The sequence below is a fragment of the Chenopodium quinoa genome, unplaced genomic scaffold, assembly GCF_001683475.1.
Source record: "Chenopodium quinoa cultivar QQ74 unplaced genomic scaffold, ASM168347v1, whole genome shotgun sequence".
Classification (NCBI taxonomy): domain Eukaryota; kingdom Viridiplantae; phylum Streptophyta; class Magnoliopsida; order Caryophyllales; family Amaranthaceae; genus Chenopodium; species Chenopodium quinoa.
The window spans coordinates 5,047-27,130 of NW_018743021.1; the positions used below are offsets into that span (position 1 = coordinate 5,047).

A 22,084-nucleotide genomic window follows, 5' to 3' on the forward strand; every position below is an offset into this window, starting at 1 on the left:
CTCATCCTTGTCGTCATCTGGGCGACTACTGGATGGGTTGAGGTAGTTGCACCTTCGGGCGTCCTTTTGGTTGCCCTGTATCCTTTCGGGGAAGCCGGCGTTTGAGACGTAAATCATCAGCTGATGATAAGTTGAGACGACCCCTTGGATCTCGTGAATTATGGGTCTCCCCAAAATCACGTTGTACACTGAAGGAGCGTCGATGACCAAAAATTCAATCATGACGTTCCGGGCTGCTTCATCGCAACCGATGGTGACATGAAGTGTCACCTTCCCATCTGGATAAGTTGAAGCCCCATTGAACCCGGATACCGGATAGGGTACCGGCGTAAGGTGCTTGGGCTTCAGCTTAATTTGATTGTAGGCCTTTCGGAACAGAATGTTTGCTCTACTGCCACCGTCAACAAGGACCTTACTGACGTCGTGGTTGGCCACCGTGGCGATGATCACCAACGGATCCTCGTGAGGGAACGTAATCCCCCGGCAGTCGGCGGCTGTGAACGTTATGTTCGGCACCGGCGACTGGGGAGATTGAATGACAGCGTTGTTCACCTGGTGAGTCAAAGCTCTAAGGTGGCGCTTGTGCTCCCTCCGAGAGTATATTCCTCCCGAGATAACATTGATCGGAGGGAATTTCCCCTCCGGCTTTTTACTGTTTTTCCGGGGGAAGTCAAGGTCCTGCCGAGGGTCCTTTGCTGACCTCTCGGATTCTTTTTTCTCGCGGTGATCCGCGATGTATTTTTTCAAGTATCTCTTCCGGACCATGTCCTCTATCTGGTCCTTCAGCTGGATACACTCCTCAGTGTTGTGGCCCGAAGACTCGTGGAACTCACACCACTGATTTTTATTTTTTCGCTGATACCACTCTGGGAGTGGTCTCGGCTTTCGGTAACTCTGCTCCTCCTTCGTCACACTGTAAATTTTGGCGCGTGGAAGAGAGAGCGGAGTGTAGGACTCGTATCTGCCTGTGTATGAGGCAAATCTTTCCTTCTTTGGGTCGTTGGCCAAAGATTGCTCCGGGGCCTTCGACTTTCCCTTTGCCTTATGGCCTTGGCCTTCAGACAAGGGTATTTGCCTCTGTTTCCCTCCCCCGGATTGAGGTTGGGTTTTCGCTTTGTTCCATTCTTCGGCTCGGATGAACTTATCCGAAGCACTAAGAGCTTCCTCCAAGGTCTGCGGGGTATGCATGACCATGAAGTCTAGGAACTTTCCTGGCTGAAGGCCATTCTGCATTGCGAAAACGGCTAGCCCCTGGTCCAGCTGGGAGACGCTTGATGACTCGTTACTGAAACGAGTCAAGTAGTCTCGGAGGCTTTCGGTTTCCCCCTGTTGCAGACTCATGAGCTCTGCGGTAGTCTTCTCTCGGCGGTTTGCCGTGGAAAACTTGCTCCTGAACTTGGAGGACAGATCATCCCACCCTGTTACGGAGCCTTGCCTTACTCCCTTGGAGATCCACGCTTGCGCGACCCCCTTGAGAGTGGTTGGGAAATATTTGCACCAAGTCGCCTCGGATCTGGGGCAAAGATGCATATGAGTCTCATACGAGGCCACGTGATCCTTCGGATCCGTGGTCCCGTCATATGTGATGTGCGACGGTATTTTAACCGTGGGTACGCGCTCTTCCAGTATCCATTGCTCGAATGGTGAACTAGCGGGTAGCATAACGGCCTTGCCCTTGTTCCTGGCCGAAGGGACCGCGCTCCGCCCTCTTAGAGAGGTAGGAGTGGTTTTCGTCCCTGGATGGGAAGTCTGGGCCTCGGCTGCAGGGAACGAGAGGCGACTACGCACGCTCGGTTCCTGGCCGCCGAGTCGGTCAAGGACGCTTCTGCGAACAGTCTCAGGTTCTCGGTGAGTAGATTCTGGCCGAGAAGCTGAGCTGCTGCTCTTATGCGCTTCTGGTCTTGAGGATGAGGATCCTTTTAAAAATTGAGGGTTCTTTTTCCTCTGTTTTTCATTTTTCCAAGAATCCTCCTCCCACTCTTCCAGTTCCCGGAAGGAAGGAAGCTTCCCACCATCATGGTCTAACTTCCTCCGCTGATGCCGGGTATGCGGAGGAGTTCGATCACGAGGTGGTGGCATATTTTGTGCCCTCATCGCCTCCATGAGTACTGCCAGCGCTCTTGCCACCTCTTCCGAGCTGGGCCCCGTCAAAGGGGTCCTCGGCCGAGTGTGGGAATGAGGGCGCGCAGCCGATGGTTGGCTTTGGGACACTGAATATGTCCTATGATCGGACTCACCCCTGCTAGATCGAGAGTGGCCCGGCCTATATTGAGAGTCATGAATTACGGGAGATAGGGAATCCTCCTTGTATGATCCTCCCCCCGAGCCGGCACCCTTGGGAGAGTTCCGGTCCGGCGAGGGCGATGGTGTAGGGGTTTTAGGCTTTTCGCCCGCTCCTTGACGGAGGCTTTTGCTCTTGCGGTTCTTAGCCATTGCTGCTAAGATAATTGCAAGATGATCTTGGTTAGGTATTTGGCTTAAAGATTTTTGAAAGTCTTCCCCACAGACAGCGCCAAATTGTTTCGGGTGAAAACAATGGGACCTTGCCGAAGGTCCGCTGAAATGGAGAAGGCTGGATTCGGTCCAAGTTATGTTGGGCCGAAGGTTTCCTGCACAGTAAACACACGTAAACTAGCCTCGGGGGTGTTGCCGAGGAAGGCCCCTCCGATGCTAAAGTCAGTACAATGTGTAAGAAGAAGACACTATGCAAGAGAGTTTGTTGCTTGAGGCTTTTATGGAATATATCAGAATATATGAATGAACATATGAATCTATCAATGAATCAGAATGAATCTCCCTTTGAATGTATCAATATGATGGCTTTTATACCTCATCATACATGGAGAGGTTGGGCCTTAGCCCAATTGGCTTGCTTTGTGGGCTGACCTTTGACTTTAGCACAATTGGAGAGTTGAACCTTGACCTTGGGCTTTTAATTGGATCATTTAGTGCTTAGGCCCAATTGGACTAAATTGGACCCAAACATTAGTTATTAAAGTTTTATACGTATATTAAATGGGTGGACTCATGGTAAACCGACGTGTACAACCATAAACTAATCAACCTGCTAGACATAAAATGATATCATTGCCCGTCAATTCTTCCATTATCTTATAGCCTTTGGAGAAATTTAAAGGTTAATGGGACCAATTGAGTACGTGTTATAGACATAAAATCGTGATCATACATATTTTAAGGTCCCTTAACAAATAGTCATTACGATTAGTAAGTAGGACCAATCAAGTTAAGTGTGGCACATAATAAAGATCGAAATTATCATGGCAGGCGATAATGTAAATGAGTTTTAAACTTATGGTAAAAGTATTACCATCAAATTAACTAAACCAATGATCTTATTGTTATCTTCAAGCTAATCAAGTACTCCGTAGTCAAAATTCATCTTATGGGACCTAGGGCATTTAATTTTTGTTAAGAGTATTTCACATTTTCACCTATGTACAATCTTGATTATAAATTAGGAATTTACTTTTTGATATGCAATATACTTTTTGGCGAGGTCTACTATTAAATTATTTGGTTTGCATATGGAACCGTATGTGATGCTCATATTATATGTTTCATTTTTATCGATGTACTTTATTTTATAACATTATTGTCGATTATATTAGTTTTGAATCGATGTAATTATAACTTATATAACGCTATTGTCACTGTTATTAGTTTTGAGCATACATATCTACATATAGTCATATACGTATACCATATACTAATTCACCATTTAAGTCTATGTATATATAGATCTCGAGGGGAAAAGAAAGTAGTGGTCATAATTATCTCAAATTTCTACAAATGAGAGAAAACATATTCAATTTAGCCAAATATGTGGGACAATAAGAATAATTTTTAATTTGGGTATTTTTGGCTCACATTCACTTGATTTCACCTATCTGAACTTAATTAAACTTATTATTCCTTATTAAAATTTATGTTAATTGTAATTTAAATTTGAGTAACTCTTATCATAACTTATTTTTCCTGAACTTACCTTATCTGATTTAACTTGACTTATCTAAACTTATTAAATCTAAAATAAGTAAAAATAAGGTGACCATAACATTCTAAAAGAGACTTTTTTATTTTTTTGTGAGTGATACCATACATGATTGGTGAAAATATCTAAGGATGATCGTCAACTAGATTTCCAAGGCCATATTTTAATTAAAACTAAAAGTATAGATAAGTCGGTTTTTTACAAGTAAATAATGTGAAGTATGTGATGTCAATTAAACCCGCTTTAATTTATAACTATATGAAAGCCCGCGCGATGCACGGATATTTTATTATTTTTTTATTATTTTTTTTGAGTACTTAAATCTCATAAATAGGTAATATTCTTAATTAAACCATTTAATATTTTGATTAAATTGCTTGTTAGAAAAAGATAAATTTAATTATATAGTTTTTATTATTTATATTATGAAAAGATAATATTCTTAATTATACCATATAATATTTTGATTAATTTTCTTGTTAGAAAAGAATAGTTTATATTAATTCATTGGTGTTTCTTTTTTTAAATTGCTACCCGCCTATTGTAAGTGAATAATTATTCATTAGTGTTAATTATGTGAAAATTGTATTTAAATTACTAAATCGATGATAAATATGGTATCTCATTCGTCAAAATATATCACCCATAAATATTCTCTTTTTAAAGAAATAAAAAGATCTGAGTAACTTGAAGGTTATATAACAAAGCTTGAGTTGGCAAATCAAAATAGTTAATCACCATATCATTTGATCCAATCAATATTAAAGATATGCATTTTGTATAGTCCAATTCGTTTTCTCCAGACCCACATTTCTCTCCATTTTTCCTAAAGCCTCTCTAAAGTAACTCACCTGAGCTGTTAGATCAAGGGCATGAGTAATCCCAATCGTTAGATCATCTAAACCGGATTTATATATATATATGGTTTTTTTTTCTAATTTATCATGTTTCATTTTGATAATTACACCATAAAAATCTATATAATCATACGTTTTTTGTAAAAAAATTATCATTTTTTGTGTGTGTGTGTGTAAGATATCATATACAATTTTTTTTTTAAAATTCAAATATGATTTTTTTTTGTAAATTTTGTAACTTAAATTTTATTTTTATATCTAAATATAATCATAATTCTAAAAATAGGATAATTTTTAGTTTTTTAAATAATTTAAATCCTAATAAATCACTATTCGTTGTTTTTACATTTATGGCAAAATTCTCAAATCTAATTCGTCACTTTTGCTTAGGTGGCGAGTGGATTTTTTAATTCTAAAATAAATTATTAATCTAATTTTTCATTGGTCAAAATAACATCTTTTCTTATGTGGCGCGCCAGATGTTCTCCAAAAATGTCTACTTTATTTATTTATATATATATATATATATATATATATATATATTAGATTTTCTAACTTTTTTCTTCATGAAAAAGAATTGACCTATGTAATACATTCCACCTCTAATAGGTCGATCTAAATTATTTCCTACATCCACCATTATATTCATTCCAACGACGTGATCCTCTAAGAAAAATTTGACCTAGTCTAATACATCCACTTTATTTGTTATTCTAACCTAAGACTCACAAATCACAATCAAGGTGCTCCATTATATTCATTCCAACTACGTGTTCCTCCTTCCTTTCTTTAAATTTTCTTCAAAGTTATCACTTTTTTGCTAGTACTAGAATGAGTGATATATTTTTTATTTTTAAAAAAAAAAAAAAAAAAAAAAACATCTATATCAATTCAAACATGTGCAAAGTACTACTACTCAAGGACTCATTGTGTGTTACACAATGTGCGCGGTCCTCACACCACCACTATTTGATATCACTCCAAATTTAGATTCTTCGAAAGAAGTAACGTTGGCAAATAGAAGTTACTATAAGTGTTAGCTATCACTCTTACTAATGTGCTTTGAACATTAACATAGTCCTCATGTCATGACATGTTTTGATGTAGAGATCGATTTCAATTTTTTCTAAAGTTTTTCGTAAATATAAGGATGTATGATAAAGTAGCTACTTTAATGTACTACGTATAAATCATGGTTTCTATTTGTTCTATATATAGCGAAATATGTTTTACTCGTAATCTCTAAGTATATAGTGTGATAGATACAAGTCAATAAAGAAAGCATTTATATAGTAAATGCCCCCTTTTAGATTGCAAATACAGTGGTGGTTGCTTTGTGATCCTAGGGTAGAATATGCAAGAATTATAGAAGTTTGGATCAACGAAAAGAAAATTATGACCTACTACTCCATCATTTTGAAAAACTAGAACTTTTTTTTATTTTGATTTTTTTTTTCTTGCTCAATCAGCGCACCAAGCTTACATACAATTTTGATATAGATAATATTATTATATTATTTATGAAAAATATACAGTCCTAAGAGCTGCATATAAGAAGATAAAAGTGGAAAGAATAGACAATAAATAACATTTATTACACCGATTTACTCGTGAATTGTCGATAAATTCTCCAACTTAATACTTACGGAGTAAAAATGAAGGATACTAAATGCTTATATGCAGCCATTATCCTATTATTTATATTACTCCTATCATCTAGTCTTTGAATTAATTTTAAGAAAATCTTAGCAATATCCGTGCATGCATCATCGGGATCTATGCTGATTATACTCTATGTTTGGGTAGTTTCTCCAAACTCTTGCTAGAGGAAGTAGATTGGCTTTATCAGCTTACTAATAACAAAATAAAATCCCAATACTCGTATAATTTATGCTCTCTTTGACGTATGTCCAAAGCTGTAAGCCCACTGAGAGATTTAGCAAACTTGTTGTTAATTAGGCCAAGCCCAGTTAAAACAGAAAGGAATACAACGTTCGTAAGTCACCCTCAGGGCCTAGTAATGAACTCCAGTCCATATCTTGACTTTTTTTGAAATGAAAAAGTGATGTGTAAATTGACTTAATTCTACTCGTAATCATTTTTTTTTTGTTTTTTTTTGACATGTACTCGTAATCATTAAAATGTCTTTTTAAACTTAAAATCGCTATATCAATAACAATAAATATATGAGAATTCAGACTTTCACCAAATAAATAAATAAATATATGAGAATTTAGATATACAGAGTATCATCACGATTTGTATGGAACAAAATATAAAGTAAGGGCATGTTCTCATAGACTGAACTCAACTGAAGTGAAGTGAACTGAACTGAACTGAACTGAGCTGAACCTGAACTAAACTGAGCTGAGCTGAGCTGAACTGAACTGAAATGAAATGAATATTTTATAAGAGAAGGAAATTAAGAGCTGAACTGAACTGAACTAAAAATAAACGTATGAGAACATGCCCTAATTCGTATGTAACAAATTTAAATGGTAACCGAACTTTAAAAATATACCACCTTTGTTTTTTTTAGTTGACACGTTTTGACTTTAGCAGTATTCACACACTTCTCTTTGACCATGTTTTGTGCTTTATACATAATGAAAAATATAGTCATGTGAGATCTTGTTAGATTCGTCACGATAAATATTTTCAAAATATCAACTTTTTATAATTTTTTCTTATCTGTAATTAAAGATATGAATGGTTGAAGTTGTGCTTGGCAAACTTGACTAAAAAAACATGTCAACTAAAAAGAAACGGATGAAGTAACTTCTTTTGGTCAATTTTTAAAATCAAGATCCAAAGTATAATTGTCTCTCTAATGGTAAGCAATCTTGTTTTATTGAGCCCAAGAAGGTTAAAAAAAAAGGGGCAGCAATGTGACGGGCCGGGTTTGGTTTTTGTACTGTTACTATTTGGGCCAAGATCCGAAGGGACACTGAAGCTTCGTCTTTGATAATAACAAAAGACTCCAAGGACCACATAGTAATTTAATTGACTGACACATGGATAATGAGTCAAATAAGTAGTGGTCTCAAAGTCTCGAGGTTATATAAACGGAGGGTTGAGAGAGATGTAGGAGTGTCTTGCAGGGGTAAATTGGTCATTTTATGCAGGATTTAAATTTTGCCCTTTTAGATTCAATGGTACAAAATACACTCTCAGTGGTACAAAATATAATTTTAGTGGTATTTAAAAAAAGGTTCAAATGTCTAATTAGACTGTCAAATAATACAATTAGAGCTCAGTGGTACAAAATACACTCTCAGTGGTACTCAATGCGGTTTTAGTGGTACTTATAAAAACCCCCAGTGGTACAAAATATATTCTCAGTAGTTGTGGTCCCAATTTTTTTTATCCTTTTTGAACGTGAAATCATTTATGAAAATTTTTAGTGGGGCCCACACCACTTTTTTCACTCTTCCTATCTCTCTACTCCTTTCTCTCTCTTCTTTTTTACTTTTATGTTATTTTAATGGTTGTGAGACATTTACATTTGTCTCACAACACTCCATTTATACTTCCTCCAAAGACTCATCTAATAGATGGTTTTTGGTTAACTATGCTCAGCAATGCTTACTGTCATGCGTGGCTTAATTATGTGAAAGACGGCTCTACTCGCCGTACAATCGTACATAGAGCTGTCAAAAACTGACCCGACCCGAAATATCGACCCTTACCCGACCCTAACCCGTCTGAACCCGAAAAAAATGGTGACCCGAACCCGACCTGAAACAAACCCAAGACCCGAGTATTTGAGACCCGAACCCGACCATAACCCGACCTAGAGAGGACCTGACCCGAATGTGACCCGTAAATTATTGACCTGAACAGAACCCGACTCGAACTCGAGAATGACCCAAACCCGATTTAACCCGTCAAAACCCGAATTCAACCCGACCTGTTACTAACCCGACCCGAGGTCAACCCGACCCGTTCCTAACCCGACCTGTTACAAACCCGACCCGAAATCAACCCGACTTGTTATTGATTCGACCCAAATTCAACCCGATTTGTTATTGCCCCGACCCGAATTTAAACTCGACTTATTACTAACTCGAATTTAAACTCGACCTATTACTAACTCGAATTCAAACGTATTTGAGGCTATATGAGGTCAGTGAGGTGAATCGATGATAGTGATTTTGTCTAATTAAATCAGCCAAATGATTTTTTTTTTTCTAAATTTATCTTCAAAATAAACTTCCATATAACTACTTATAGTGGTTAGAGCTTCTCTCCCGGTTCCAGGAAGACCTGGGATCGATTCTCACCCCCCGCCCTTGTGGCTCTCTGTACACCAAAAAAAAAAAAACTTATAATCCTTTTATTGATCCTTTTTTTCAAATTTTAGTATTCACTTGTTTATTTTAATATTTTTTAAAATGTTTTAAATTATGCAATTTGATTTGGAGCTTTAAAAAAAAATTAAAAAAAAATTATTGACTTGAACCGAACCTGACTCGAACCCGAGAATAATCCGACTAGGAAATGACCTGACGTGATTATAACCCGCAAATTATTGACTTGACTCGAACCCGATAATGACCCGACCTGATTATAACCCGCAAATAATTGACTTGAACCGAACCCGACTCGAACCCGAACAGGACCCTACCTCGTTTAAACCCGTAAAAATCCGAATGTAACCCGACCTGTTTTTCACCCGACACGAATGTAACCCGACCTTTTATTGACCCGACCTAAACCCGACCCAAACCCGATAAGATGTATGACCCGACGTGACCCGACTCAAGCATGACCCAACCCGAACCTGACCCGCATAGGTCCCGACATTAACCCGTACTGACCCGATCCGAGATGACCCGACCCACACTAACCCGACTCAAACCCGACCCATTTACCCGAATTGACAGCTCTAGTCGTACACCATATGAAGATGGCACTAGGTGAATCAAATATTTGATAGGTAGCAAGACATCATTAAACGACTATTAAAATTAAATGGTTATTTAGGTTAAATTCACAACTACAATAACTTTAATAATTTTTATTGTTTTTTTTTCCTAATAAAATAATCTTTCAAAATTAAACAAAGATAGTAAATTAGAACTTTACAAGTTACTTCCTTCAAACAACATTGATTAATGGTTGTTGCTATAATGGCGAAAACCCATCTCAATACACACCATTTTCAATCTTATCCACATGACATGATCATGTTCTATATGCATATTCAAAGCAGTATATAAACAAATAGTTACAGAGTACTTGATCTATAAACGATATGATTTTCGTAACAAGTACATCTTGAACCACCTTAATTAAAGCATATAAACCTCCTATTTAATGCAAGAAGTAAAGTACCTTCAATCCAGCATTTTGTTTAGCGTAAACTTCCCTAATTACTGACACATATTTTCATAGTAGAAAACACGAGTAAAAGCAAGTTTATGTAAAGAACTGTTCATAATTTATAATCTTGTAAATAAGTGTATAAGCAATATATGTTTAACTAAACATATCATGAATCTCGTGATAAAGTAAGATACATCTTGACTCCTTGTTAAGAATTTCCATTTCATTTATCACTTACAGAGTGTGTTTGAATAACATTAGAGGAAGGAAAAGAAGGGGAGGGAGGATTATATACGAAGTATAAAACAATTGATTGATTATGATTATGATTAACTCGTTTATTTGTTGAATAATAATAAAAAAAAAGGCAGCATATATATAAGACAATATATAGTTTATAAAAAGATGATCTCATTAACAGTAGATCTCGTTTTTCTTTATTGTTAGTTTTTACCTGATCAATATTAACACAACCATATTATATTTATTTTGGACCATAAATAAAATTACTCCTTTAAAAAAAAATAATAATTACTGATTAAATGATTGATTTTTTTTTGGGGCCAACATTATAATTTGAAGAGTGTTGTCAGATCTTAAAATCTTTTACCTTTTCTCGTGTCTCTCTCTCTTCTTTCTCTCTCCTCTTCATCTTCGCTATCCTCTTCTCCTCATCACATCTTCGCGATCGCAGGTAATCCTCCTTTCGCAGATCTATACCCTAATTATTTTTCTTATGAATCACTGAAATTTCACAATAATTTCGAATTTGAGTTTAATTTTTGATTGATTCTTCTAATTTATTGATTGATTCAATTTCTAGAATTTTCATCGGTTGCTTGGTTGATTGATCGATTTTCGATTGGTCCTGATTTGAATTCCTACTGATTTTAATTTTGCCCTAATTTTTTGTGATTTTTAATGTGTTTGTTTGAGTTTCAGTTGTATTTACGGATTTTGTTTGATTTTTGTTCAGTTTTTGATCGATAATGGGTGCTCTGGATGTTGAGGATGGAAACCTGGAGGTTGGAATGGGTAAGTGTTCTTCATTTGCATTGTGATTCATTTATTTGTTGAATGTCAACTGAATTGATTGATTGATTGCTTTGGAGGAGTTCACATTGATCAATTTTTTGATTTTGATTTAAATTTTAGCATCTGTTATAGGAAGATCGTTTTGTATTAATGTAAGAAAATGTTTCAAGGTGTTGGAGAAGATAGATTTGTTGTTTCACATTTACTTGATCTATTGTAGAATGGCCTGCCTTTGAAGTAGGTGATAACAATCTATGGTTTAATGGTTTAGAAACGAGCCGCTTTAGTTTGATGTAGTTGCCCTCGGGGCGTGGTGTTGGACGTTCATTGATAGGAATGATGTTGTATTCGAAAAAGTTAAATCATTTACCTTTTTGGGGATGGCAGGCAAAAGTTGATCATATAGTAGAAAATTAGATAGTTGACTTTGAGTAGTGAGGTATATGATTGAAATCTCAATTGCCGGTCAATGTTCGGCTTGCTCTCTGTGAATCAATCAATTTGTGGTACTTGGATGACCCTCATTCGAACTTGCACATTGAGGGGCCTGATGATCTGATGAGGCTAGTATCAGTAGTTTATTGTGCTGTTATTGAATATGGAATGTCTTGGGGCAGTGTCGTATCCATGATTATGAGGCTTTGGAGAGTATAAGGAGTAGTTAATCATGTTGGTTATGACCTGTACGGGGGGTTGTATGATCATGGCATGATCTATTTATTACTTAGTATTATGTTGTGTGTGATTTGTGGAAAAGGGAGAGAATGAACTGTGTGATGTTGATAGCCAATTCTGTTATCGAATTACTAAGTTACATTTTTAATTTCTGCAGAGTACAGAACAGTCTCAGGAGTGGCAGGGCCACTAGTTATTCTGGAGAAGGTTAAGGTAAGTCTGGTGTCTTTTTTTTTTTTTTTTGTTTTTTTTTGTCCCAATTTATATCTATCTGGATAAATTTTACTTAGTTTACTGCTAAATTTACAATTTTAATGAATTGTATGCCTATTTGCGACAGGGACCTAAATTTCAAGAAATCGTGAATATTCGTTTGGGAGACGGATCAACTCGCAGAGGTCAAGTTTTGGAAGTTGATGGTGAGAAGGCTGTAGTTCAGGTACTTAAAGTTTGGATTTTGAACTGTTTGTTTATCTTTTACATTTTGTGACACTAGTTTTTTCTGACCTGCTGTCACTAATCCTAGTACTATTAGTCAATGCTTCTACAAATGGGAGAATTTTGAGCAGTTTTTGTCTTATGAAAGGAAATTTACTCAGGCAGTCTGATTTATATTTCTGACAGGTGTTTGAAGGAACATCTGGAATTGACAACAAATATACTACCGTGCAGTTCACTGGTGAGGTAAGGAGACTCAGACTATCTGTGATTTTCAGTTACAAGACTAGCAACACAAGCTATAGCACTTAATGGTTGATTGCATGAATATTGTTAGATTAGATTCTTTGTATTTTATGAAGAGTGGATTCTCAGTGTTTTCAAGTTTTATCTATATCTTCAATGTGTGTTATTTATTAATTGCTAGTTATATAAATATGGTTGATGACTATGTAGTTTTTAAACATAACTCATCTTTTTGCTGTGTCTCTATGCTCTTCTTTTTTCTTGCTTTGTTTGAACTTAGTGTTCTAATGATTTGGGTATTGGTGGTCTTAAATTCTGCTAATTAAAATATAATGCTCGGGAAGCTCCAGTTCAATGGCTCAATATTTAAGGGAAGTTATGTGATGCTAAAGTGCTTCTCTCTCAAAAAAAATCTTCAGAATGAAATATCTGCTAGTACCTAAAGGATTTTCATGAGACATTGGCCCCAAGTGATTATATTTTGTTTCTTGCATATTCCTTTACTCTTTACCCCCCCCCCCTCCTCTTCCTGATTTTTGTTGCTGTATGTCTCTTTTTCTTATCTTATTTGGGATTCATTACAATTACTGCTTGTACCTATAGGAAGCTTCTTAAATGGATTTTCTTTTAACTTTGTGGGTCTTCTGATACAAACCATTTAGCAGTCTTTGACTGCTTGGTTAAAGCTCAATCGATTGCACACTTACCATCTTTTCATCGTGGGCAGGTTTTGAAAACTCCTGTCTCCCAGGATATGCTTGGGCGTATTTTTAATGGATCTGGTAAACCCATCGACAATGGCCCTCCTATTCTCCCTGAGGCCTACTTGGATATCTCTGGTATGTAGCTTTGAGACTTGTTACGTTGTTAGTTGAACTTATTCGTAGTTGCAATTTTTTTCTGATGAAGTTGGAAACCTTCCTTCTTGTCTTGTTCCCAGGGAGTTCAATCAACCCCAGTGAAAGAACTTATCCAGAAGAAATGATTCAGACTGGCATTTCCACTATTGATGTCATGAACTCTATTGCTAGAGGACAAAAGATCCCTCTTTTTTCTGCTGCTGGTCTTCCTCACAATGAAATTGCTGCACAGATTTGTCGCCAGGCTGGTCTGGTGAAGCGGTTAGAGAAGTCTGACAACCTTTTGGAGGTATGAGCACATTACTGGCCTGCAAAAGATCTACTTGCTTTTCTCAATTTAACAACTGAACCATATTTTAAATGCTATTTTTTTTCATTTGTATATGATTCCCTCATTCCTAATCTGGGGCTTATTTTGGTGGTGCAAGTGTTGTTTTTTTTTTTATTTTTTTTATTTTTTTAAAATTTTAATTTAATCAATATATTCATGTGCTTTTGTTATCTTTTCCTCCGTCTTTCCAGCCTGTTTGGGGGAAAGATTGGGGCGGGGGAAGGGGGGGTGTTATTTTTCTTTCACAATTAATAATATCTATAAAAGTAGTAATATTTCTTTTTGTTTTCTTTAATCTCAAACTTGTCTTGCATACTTATATGAGGATTTGCCTGTACACTATGCAGGGTGGTGGTGAAGAGGACAACTTTGCCATTGTATTTGCAGCTATGGGAGTTAACATGGAAACTGCTCAATTCTTTAAGCGTGATTTTGAGGAGAATGGATCTATGGAGAGAGTTACTCTCTTTTTAAATCTGGTATTTCCTTCTCTATGGCTGTTGCTTAGTGTTAATTTCTCTCTGGTTGTGGCTTCTGCTCTATGTTGAGTCAGTTTCTGATTCTTTTCAAATTTCTTCTCAGGCCAATGACCCTACTATTGAGCGTATCATTACTCCTCGTATTGCCCTCACAACTGCAGAATACCTGGCATATGAATGTGGAAAGCATGTGCTTGTTATCCTGACTGATATGAGTTCTTACGCAGATGCACTTCGTGAGGTAAAATTTTGTCATCATAATTGACGATTTACTGTAAGATGCAAATTTGATGAGGATTTAATCGTGATGAGAGCTTTGGACAGCCGAAGAGTTTAGGAGTTTGGCTATAATATATAGCTTTTTTAGGCAAAGATTTAATAAGTGCAATGATCTTCAGTTTTTCCAACTCATACTATTTTATGATCTTCAATTTGCCCAACTCATACTATTTAATGATCACACCTAGCTGATAGTGTGCCTGAGGCTGTGAGGTGGCAGCTAGTGGGTTAAAAGCTTAATGGTAGTGTTTTATCTATTATAAAATTGAAATTAAAAAGGCATTTAGCTTGAGAAAATGATTTTGATGAATTCTATTCAGTCTGCTATTGTTGAGGCTTTCAAGGTTCAATACAAGGTCTAATATTAACTGAATTAATAATCCACAGAAAGAGTTGCTTGTAAGTTTTGCTATCATCAAGTCTAAATAATAGTCTTATTGTTGTGGCTTTTTATTATTATTTTTTAATTCTCAGCACTTCTGCTGAATAATTGTTGCTCTGTTCTGTATTTGAAGTTGTTCAGACTTTGGTTCATGGAGATTCTGTCTCTTTCCTGGACTGAAAAGAAACTATTTTTCTTACAACATGGTTAATTTTTATAATGAAGCTTCATATTGCCCAGGGAACTATATGCTCTCAAATGCCTAATGCTAATGGTTGAGCATATTTAGTAGATTAATTCAACTTATACTGTATTTTAGCCATCTAATTGAACATAATATTTCATGAATGTTAACCTTGTTCGGAATAATGCAGTCAATCTTTGCAAAAACTTTTTTGGTTTCTTATCGTGTATTGGCTTTTTTGAATATATACTCGTGGTTCTGATAGTTTACAGCTAAGATATTTATACGATCAGCTGTAACACATCAGCAATACATGTTATGCTATGTCATTTCTGTACATTTTTTCTTGTTAATTAAGGTCTATAGAAACCTCTCAAGTAGTCTTAAGCGGTCAATTCTCATTCATGTCGACTACTTATAGCAGTGTAGGGAAGCATCTACTCTGGGTGCTCTTTGTTCTAAGTTGCTTTTATTTTGAGTTTAGTCTAGGATCTGGAAATGAAATATGGAAAACTCTTTTAGATGTAAATATGCTGCAGTTTCTGGGGTGAGCTTGCATTGCCCCTTAGCTAAAAACTATCTTATGAACTCGTGTTTCTTGAACTGCAGTATCGAGGGCATTGTTGTGCTCCAGCATCTTGATTTTTGATTTAATTTATTCTTCAGGTATCTGCTGCCCGTGAAGAAGTGCCTGGAAGACGTGGTTATCCAGGTTATATGTACACTGATCTGGCCACCATCTATGAGCGTGCTGGACGTATTGAAGGGCGATCAGGCTCTATCACTCAGATTCCAATTTTAACTATGCCTAATGACGGTAATAATTTATTTTAGACTCTATCATGCCTGTTTTATTCTTCTAATCCTACTTTTACTAACACCTTTTGCTGTCTTCTCTAATTTAGATATTACTCACCCAACTCCTGATCTTACGGGGTATATTACTGAGGGGCAAATCTATATCGACAGGCAGCTACACAATCGTCAGGTGAGTATCGATTTTGGCTCTTGAACTATATGAAGCCTTTAGTTTTCATAATTTCATGTGTTATGTCTTCAATTGTACTTTTGTGAAGTATGCACATGACTGAATTTTTTTAAATGTAGAGAAATTATTGGTGGAAAAGTGTCTAGATATTATGTTGACTGAATTTTTTTCTCTTACAGATTTACCCACCAATCAATGTCCTCCCTCACTTTCTCGTCTTATGAAGGTATATCCTGTCGAGCAGTTGATCAAATTTTAGTGCTTCTAGAATGTTAATTCATGTCATATTTTTTTAAACTATGGCTGACTTTTACCTGTGACTCTTGAGTACAGAGTGCTATTGGTGAAGGCATGACTCGCAGGGATCACTCTGATGTCTCCAACCAGGTCTGCCAGCATACATGTTTTCGTGTTTATTTGACTTGTTTCCGAGCCTTGATTTGAGTAATATTTGTAATGTGTCCTGTTTCTGTGTTTTCAGCTATATGCAAATTATGCCATTGGTAAGGATGTACAAGCCATGAAAGCTGTGGTTGGAGAGGAAGCTCTTTCTTCAGAAGATTTGGTATTTTTTGCTTCCTTTTACTGCAGATGTTCCCGGGTTATAAACATAAATTTCACAAGTTAACCAATTACTTTTTTTTAATTGTTCAGCTATACTTGGAATTTTTGGACAAATTTGAGAGGAAGTTTGTGGCCAAGGAGCATATGACACCCGTACCATCTTCCAGTCACTTGATCTAGCATGGACGCTCCTTAGGATCTTCCCCCGTGAGCTTCTCCACCGTATCCCAGCAAAGACCCTCGACCAGTACTACAGTCGGGACGCTTCAAATTAATCGACAAATGACTCAGTACACCAGTGTCCTTGTCACATTCGGCATTTTCAATTCGTTCTTCATTGCTGTTTATCAGTCTTCTGGCTTCAATAAAGGTTCCCATCGTTTTCAGGTCCTCTAAAATTGGGGTTCTTTGGTTAGTTGGTGTGTACATTAAGATATTCTTTTAGTGTGAGGGACCATGTAGATTGTCAAGGGAAAACAAGAAGCAGCTGTATTTGTGATTTTGACAATTATCCGCAATTTCTTGTACTACTATTTAAGGCTTGAGAGGGTGGATTTAGAGAGCAGGAATCCTCGGCACTTGTTTGCACTGCTTTCTTGAGCATGTATTTTATTTATAAACTTCGTAGCTCGGTTATTTATTGGGAGCATTGCACAATAATTTTTTGGTCTCTTTGTTTTAAGAATGCCAAATAATCGACTGTTTCACATTTTTTTACACCCAGCTATGCTTTATCTTATCAGTAAATTGTTTTAGTATTTCATATACGTAGTATAAATTTTTGTGCTTATAAACATTGTCGATAGGAAAATGGTTTTAATGGCGCAACACAGCTACCTCGATATACTTTAATGAGGTACCTCAGGTATAGTGGTGGTGCTCTTTGTGCAGCGTGTGAGGTTTACCGACTGAATATGTCGTGCAGTGGTTTGGGTAGAGGACACAGCCTGAGCAACGAGCATACAGTGGATGAGATTCTTCGTATATTGGACGCTGTTTTCAACAATGTTCATATGTTTTAGACCATTGACAAAACTCAGGTACTAATTTCAAGGGATAATAGTTGGACAGGCTAACAATACAGAACACGATGAATACAATTGAAAATGAAATTATATTGATCCTTTAGTTTGTACTTCACCTAGAATAAATATAAGAAAAACAAATTCCAGGACAGGGAATATTTGAAAAGATAAATTCTGACTAGTATCAAAACAAAAAAAAAAAAAATTGTCACTTCCTGTAAAGAAAATAAATTATTATTCACCTTGTTTTGCTGAATAATTCTAACTTCACTCATTTCACATGATTTATCATTTGAATGCTACAAATAAATTACTTTTTGTTTTTTTTCAAAAATCAGAGCACTAATATAAATTAATTAACAGGAATAGGATGTAATAACACTAACTTTTAATTAGCTTGTAAGGGAAAAACTTTAGTTGTTCTTGATATTGGTGATAAATTATACTTCCTCCATCATTAAATTACATTCCTATTTCTAACATTTATTCCTCACATAATAGAGGAAAACAGGAATGAAATTTAGGGACAGAGGGAGTACTTCGTAAAATGAATTGTTGTGCAAGCACACCCATTATAGAGATTAAATTACATGGTATCTTTAATAGGTGAACGAACTTAGGGTCTGTTCTCATACGTTTATTTTCAGTTTAGTTCAGTTCAGTTCAGCTGATTTCAGTCTATTAGATCAGACCCTTAGTGTCAATAACAAAATGTAAAGAAAAGAAACAGAGAGCAAATCGTCAAACTAAATCACTCCTAGTCCTTGAATCAGATTTTCATTTCTATACTGTATCATACAGTGTAATAATGCTCCCGTCATCTCTTAAAATGGGTTGGGCAGGCCCGAAACCCGGCACAACCCAACACGAAAAAAAGCACAGCACGGTACGCCGGTACTGTGCAAGTGAGCCATGGATCGGGCTTGGGTCGCTTTTATTTGAGACAAGCACGATAAAGCACGATATGGCCGGGCCTGGCACGACAAAACATGGTAATCAATGCAATGTTGCTTAGGCACGTAAGACTGCCACGATGACACATGGGTTTGGGCCATAAAAGGGCCAACCTTTTGATAACTTTGACCCGGCACAGTATGTCACGAAACTCGTGGACTGGACCTAACTAACACCAAAGCATGTGGATTGACACACCCCGAAAGCCATCTTTATATTCGAACCAAAAAATAATGATCCAATGACTCCTAGCCACTAGTTCTTTTTATTCTACCTGGCCACCTTTTACCCCCACCTGGCCACCTAGTCAAAAAAGAGCCTTTTTATTGACACAAGAAGTTCTATATGACTGAAAAGAGATAAACATTTGTTACAAAGATTATCCTCAGAAACAACCACTGGAGTTGCAATAAAAGCTGACAATTCATGATGTAAAAATCTCAGCACATTTTTATATCATCACGTGCACAAAATTTAAGGTACTGGCTATTTTAAGTACAATGTTGGGAGCATGTATAAACTTGATTAAAAAAAATACATTAACTACAAAATAATAAGATCTTATTGTTTTCTAATATTCCTTTAAAATCGACTGATTTCAGTATGACAAACTCTGGTTTCTTTAACCTTTGAATTTCTTCTATAATGAATTGGATAGACAGCACGTTCCTTCTCGTGCGGCAAAAAGAATCATCTATATATGCTTTGCCTTTCTAGACCTGTGCTCTTGAGCTTTCGCTAAATCACATCAAGTATAACTTATATTTCATTCTCAACCAGAAAACTCGATGGCCTTCTTGATTCAAAGACTCTTGTAGTTTGTCATCTTGAACTCTGTTTAGAGTACCAGAGTTTCTTCTGGCAGATTAGTATCTTTTCATTCTCACTGTTGTAACCGGTTTCTTCCTTGCGACACTCCCACTTCATCCCCTTAGCAATAGTGCTGATAGAATCCACAAAGTAGTTGTTTTCCCGGATGATAGCATACCCACTAGGTCGAAGAATTCGATCCATTTCCAAGAGCACATACTTCATATCGCACCTGTCAAATAATATAGTTAAAATACATTACAAAGGTCCTTGACTACATTTTTTTGCTTGTGATGGGGCAAAGTATTTGCAAGACTCAGATGATGATATAAAACAATGATAAGGGATTACAAACAAGGAGTTACCTATGACTTTCAGCAGTGAAGAGGCCATCTGCGTGAAGAAGATCATATGTTCTTGGATAAGTAGAGAATGGCTCGCACCTGAATCACATAAAGGTCGTTAGTAAGGAACCCCATAATGAATTTGTGAAGTTACCACATGGAAAGTGTGTCATGCAAACAACCAAGGTAATGAATCTCCATCGGACAATAGTTTTTGTTTCTTCATCTTCATTATCATTGCCACTTCCACCATTTAGTAATGTGCATATGGGCGGCAATGAAAATGAACATATATAGATGCTTGTCAATGGAGATGCATAAGCTTGAACAATCACAAAGAATTTCAATCATTTTCTTTGATCTTCTACCAAAAGAATAGTAAATGTATAACAAAAAGAATAGTGAATGGTGCAAATCCAGATTCTTGTCCAGAAAGGAAATATTCGGTTACCACTTACCAGTCATGATAAACTCCAATGAGACCCCGATCATAAACCACAGGCAATGTGTTAGGACCATAGGAGGACACTACGTTCATAACCCAAACAGGATCCTCAATTAGTTGAGCTGCAAGACCTCCATACACTGTATTCATATCCATAACATTCCTTATCTTGTCACTTCCCAAGGCCGGAACCAACTTCTTGTAATGCTTAACTCTGACCTTCCACTTGCTTTCATCATGCTTGAAGGCACCACCATTCCCACCAGGAATATCAGAGAGGCGATCTGGTGCAACGTCCAAACGTTGTGGCCACTTTGTCACAGATTTCAAACTCAATTTCTTGAACTTTGGGTTTGGGACTGTCACACATGAGCGTAGAGGAGTGTACCAAGCTGAATCAGGCTCCACGCTGTCATCACACTTGGGAGGATAAGCATCAGGATTAGCAAGCTTCTCATCATAGCAGCTATTGTCTGAAGCCTTCCGCCACACAGCAATATCATCCTTTTTGCTGAACAGTTTGAAGCACATAGATGTAAGCAATTCCTGTAATTTTTCATAGTCTGATCTTTGTTCCTCAACAGTGGTATTCCACCCTCGCCAACGGTTCTCATAGTTCACAGGTGGTCCAGAAAGAACCCAGAATCCTCCTGGCCGAAGTATACGGTGAATTTCCATGAGGTAGAGTCCACCTAGAGACAGCATTTCAAAAAATTACATCCGCATTAACATAGGATAACCAGATTATAAGAGATCTTAGGTGAAAGTCTTCAACCTAAATTTCACACAAAAAAAACCTCTGAGCTGAAACAAACATAAACTAATGAACATACCAAACTCTGTCCAAGGGATAAGGCATCTTGAGCAGTGAGCCATATCAAACGAACTGGAAGGGAAAGGAAGTCGTGTGTTGAAATAACTCCTAGGATTGCAGGAATACCACGTTCCAGGGCAAATTGGACTTGTGCCTCATGGTTATCCTTGGGCTAGGGAAACAGTAAGAATTCCTCTATCCAGTAAATCGCCTCCCCAGCTAGCCACCTTCAAGTCAATTAGTTCATAATATCAATATTTAATACAGCATCAATAGTTTGGTTATACACTCCATTAGAGCGATATTTCATTCAGGAAGAACCCATTAACATAAATTAAACTATCCTATTCTCAGGTGATGTAAAACTTACCCACAGCCAGTATCAATAGCAGTACGAATAGTTCCATCTTTCAATTGAGGAAGCAAGTTTTCCATAAGATCTACATAATGACTAACTCCCTTAGGAAACATCGTGCCTCCACCAGGGAAGAAGAATTTTTCTCCTTCTTTCTTCAGCCATGTTGATTAGACTTCTGCTTGTTGATCCAATCATATGGCACATTTCTACAAATAAGTCACAAGAATAATCTCACACAATCAGCAAGTTTTTATTTTTAGATTACCACATAATCTAGTATGACAAGGCCCATGGACAACTATATGGAGTTATTGACAATAAAATCACCTGTACCAACACTCATTCTTGCTCTTTGGCCATCTAATTGGCATTTTATAACCCTCGGGTGGGCACCAAGCACTCTTTTCTTTCAAATATTGGTGGGCAATGTCGTTCCAAGAAAGCAAGCCGTTTGTAACCATACTTCTTCCATCTCTGTATAAAGATACAAGACATATAACCAACATAACTTGAGCAGTGTACTTAAGGGGGAAAAAGTATCTATGATATGAATAGCAAAGTATTGTGTATACCCTTGGATCAGTGCAGGGAGTGTAATCCTGGTATTCAACGCCACATTCAGGGAAGGAAACAGACTTAATCTGTAGAGGTGCAACAGCTGATTTTGTCGTCCGTT

General features: G+C 36.9%; 1 protein-coding gene and 1 pseudogene across 1 annotated transcript; one reads left to right on the forward strand and one right to left on the reverse strand.

Annotated features, from left to right (window-relative positions):
- The first annotated feature begins 10,740 nt into the window (after positions 1-10,740).
- LOC110730070 lies at positions 10,741-17,375 on the forward strand (annotated as a pseudogene).
- A 1,685-nt stretch (positions 17,376-19,060) lies between these two features.
- On the reverse strand, positions 19,061-22,079 carry LOC110730011 (probable methyltransferase PMT21; the record flags this gene model as incomplete). Its single annotated transcript, XM_021909793.1, is given in 11 exon segments — positions 19,061-19,679; positions 19,813-19,890; positions 20,250-20,928; positions 21,070-21,144; positions 21,147-21,223; positions 21,225-21,278; positions 21,421-21,571; positions 21,574-21,614; positions 21,736-21,798; positions 21,800-21,882; positions 21,981-22,079. Coding segments are annotated over 11 exon segments (1,620 nt in total), but the record flags the coding sequence as incomplete, so codon positions are not given.
- Between the last annotated feature and the right edge of the window lie 5 nt (positions 22,080-22,084).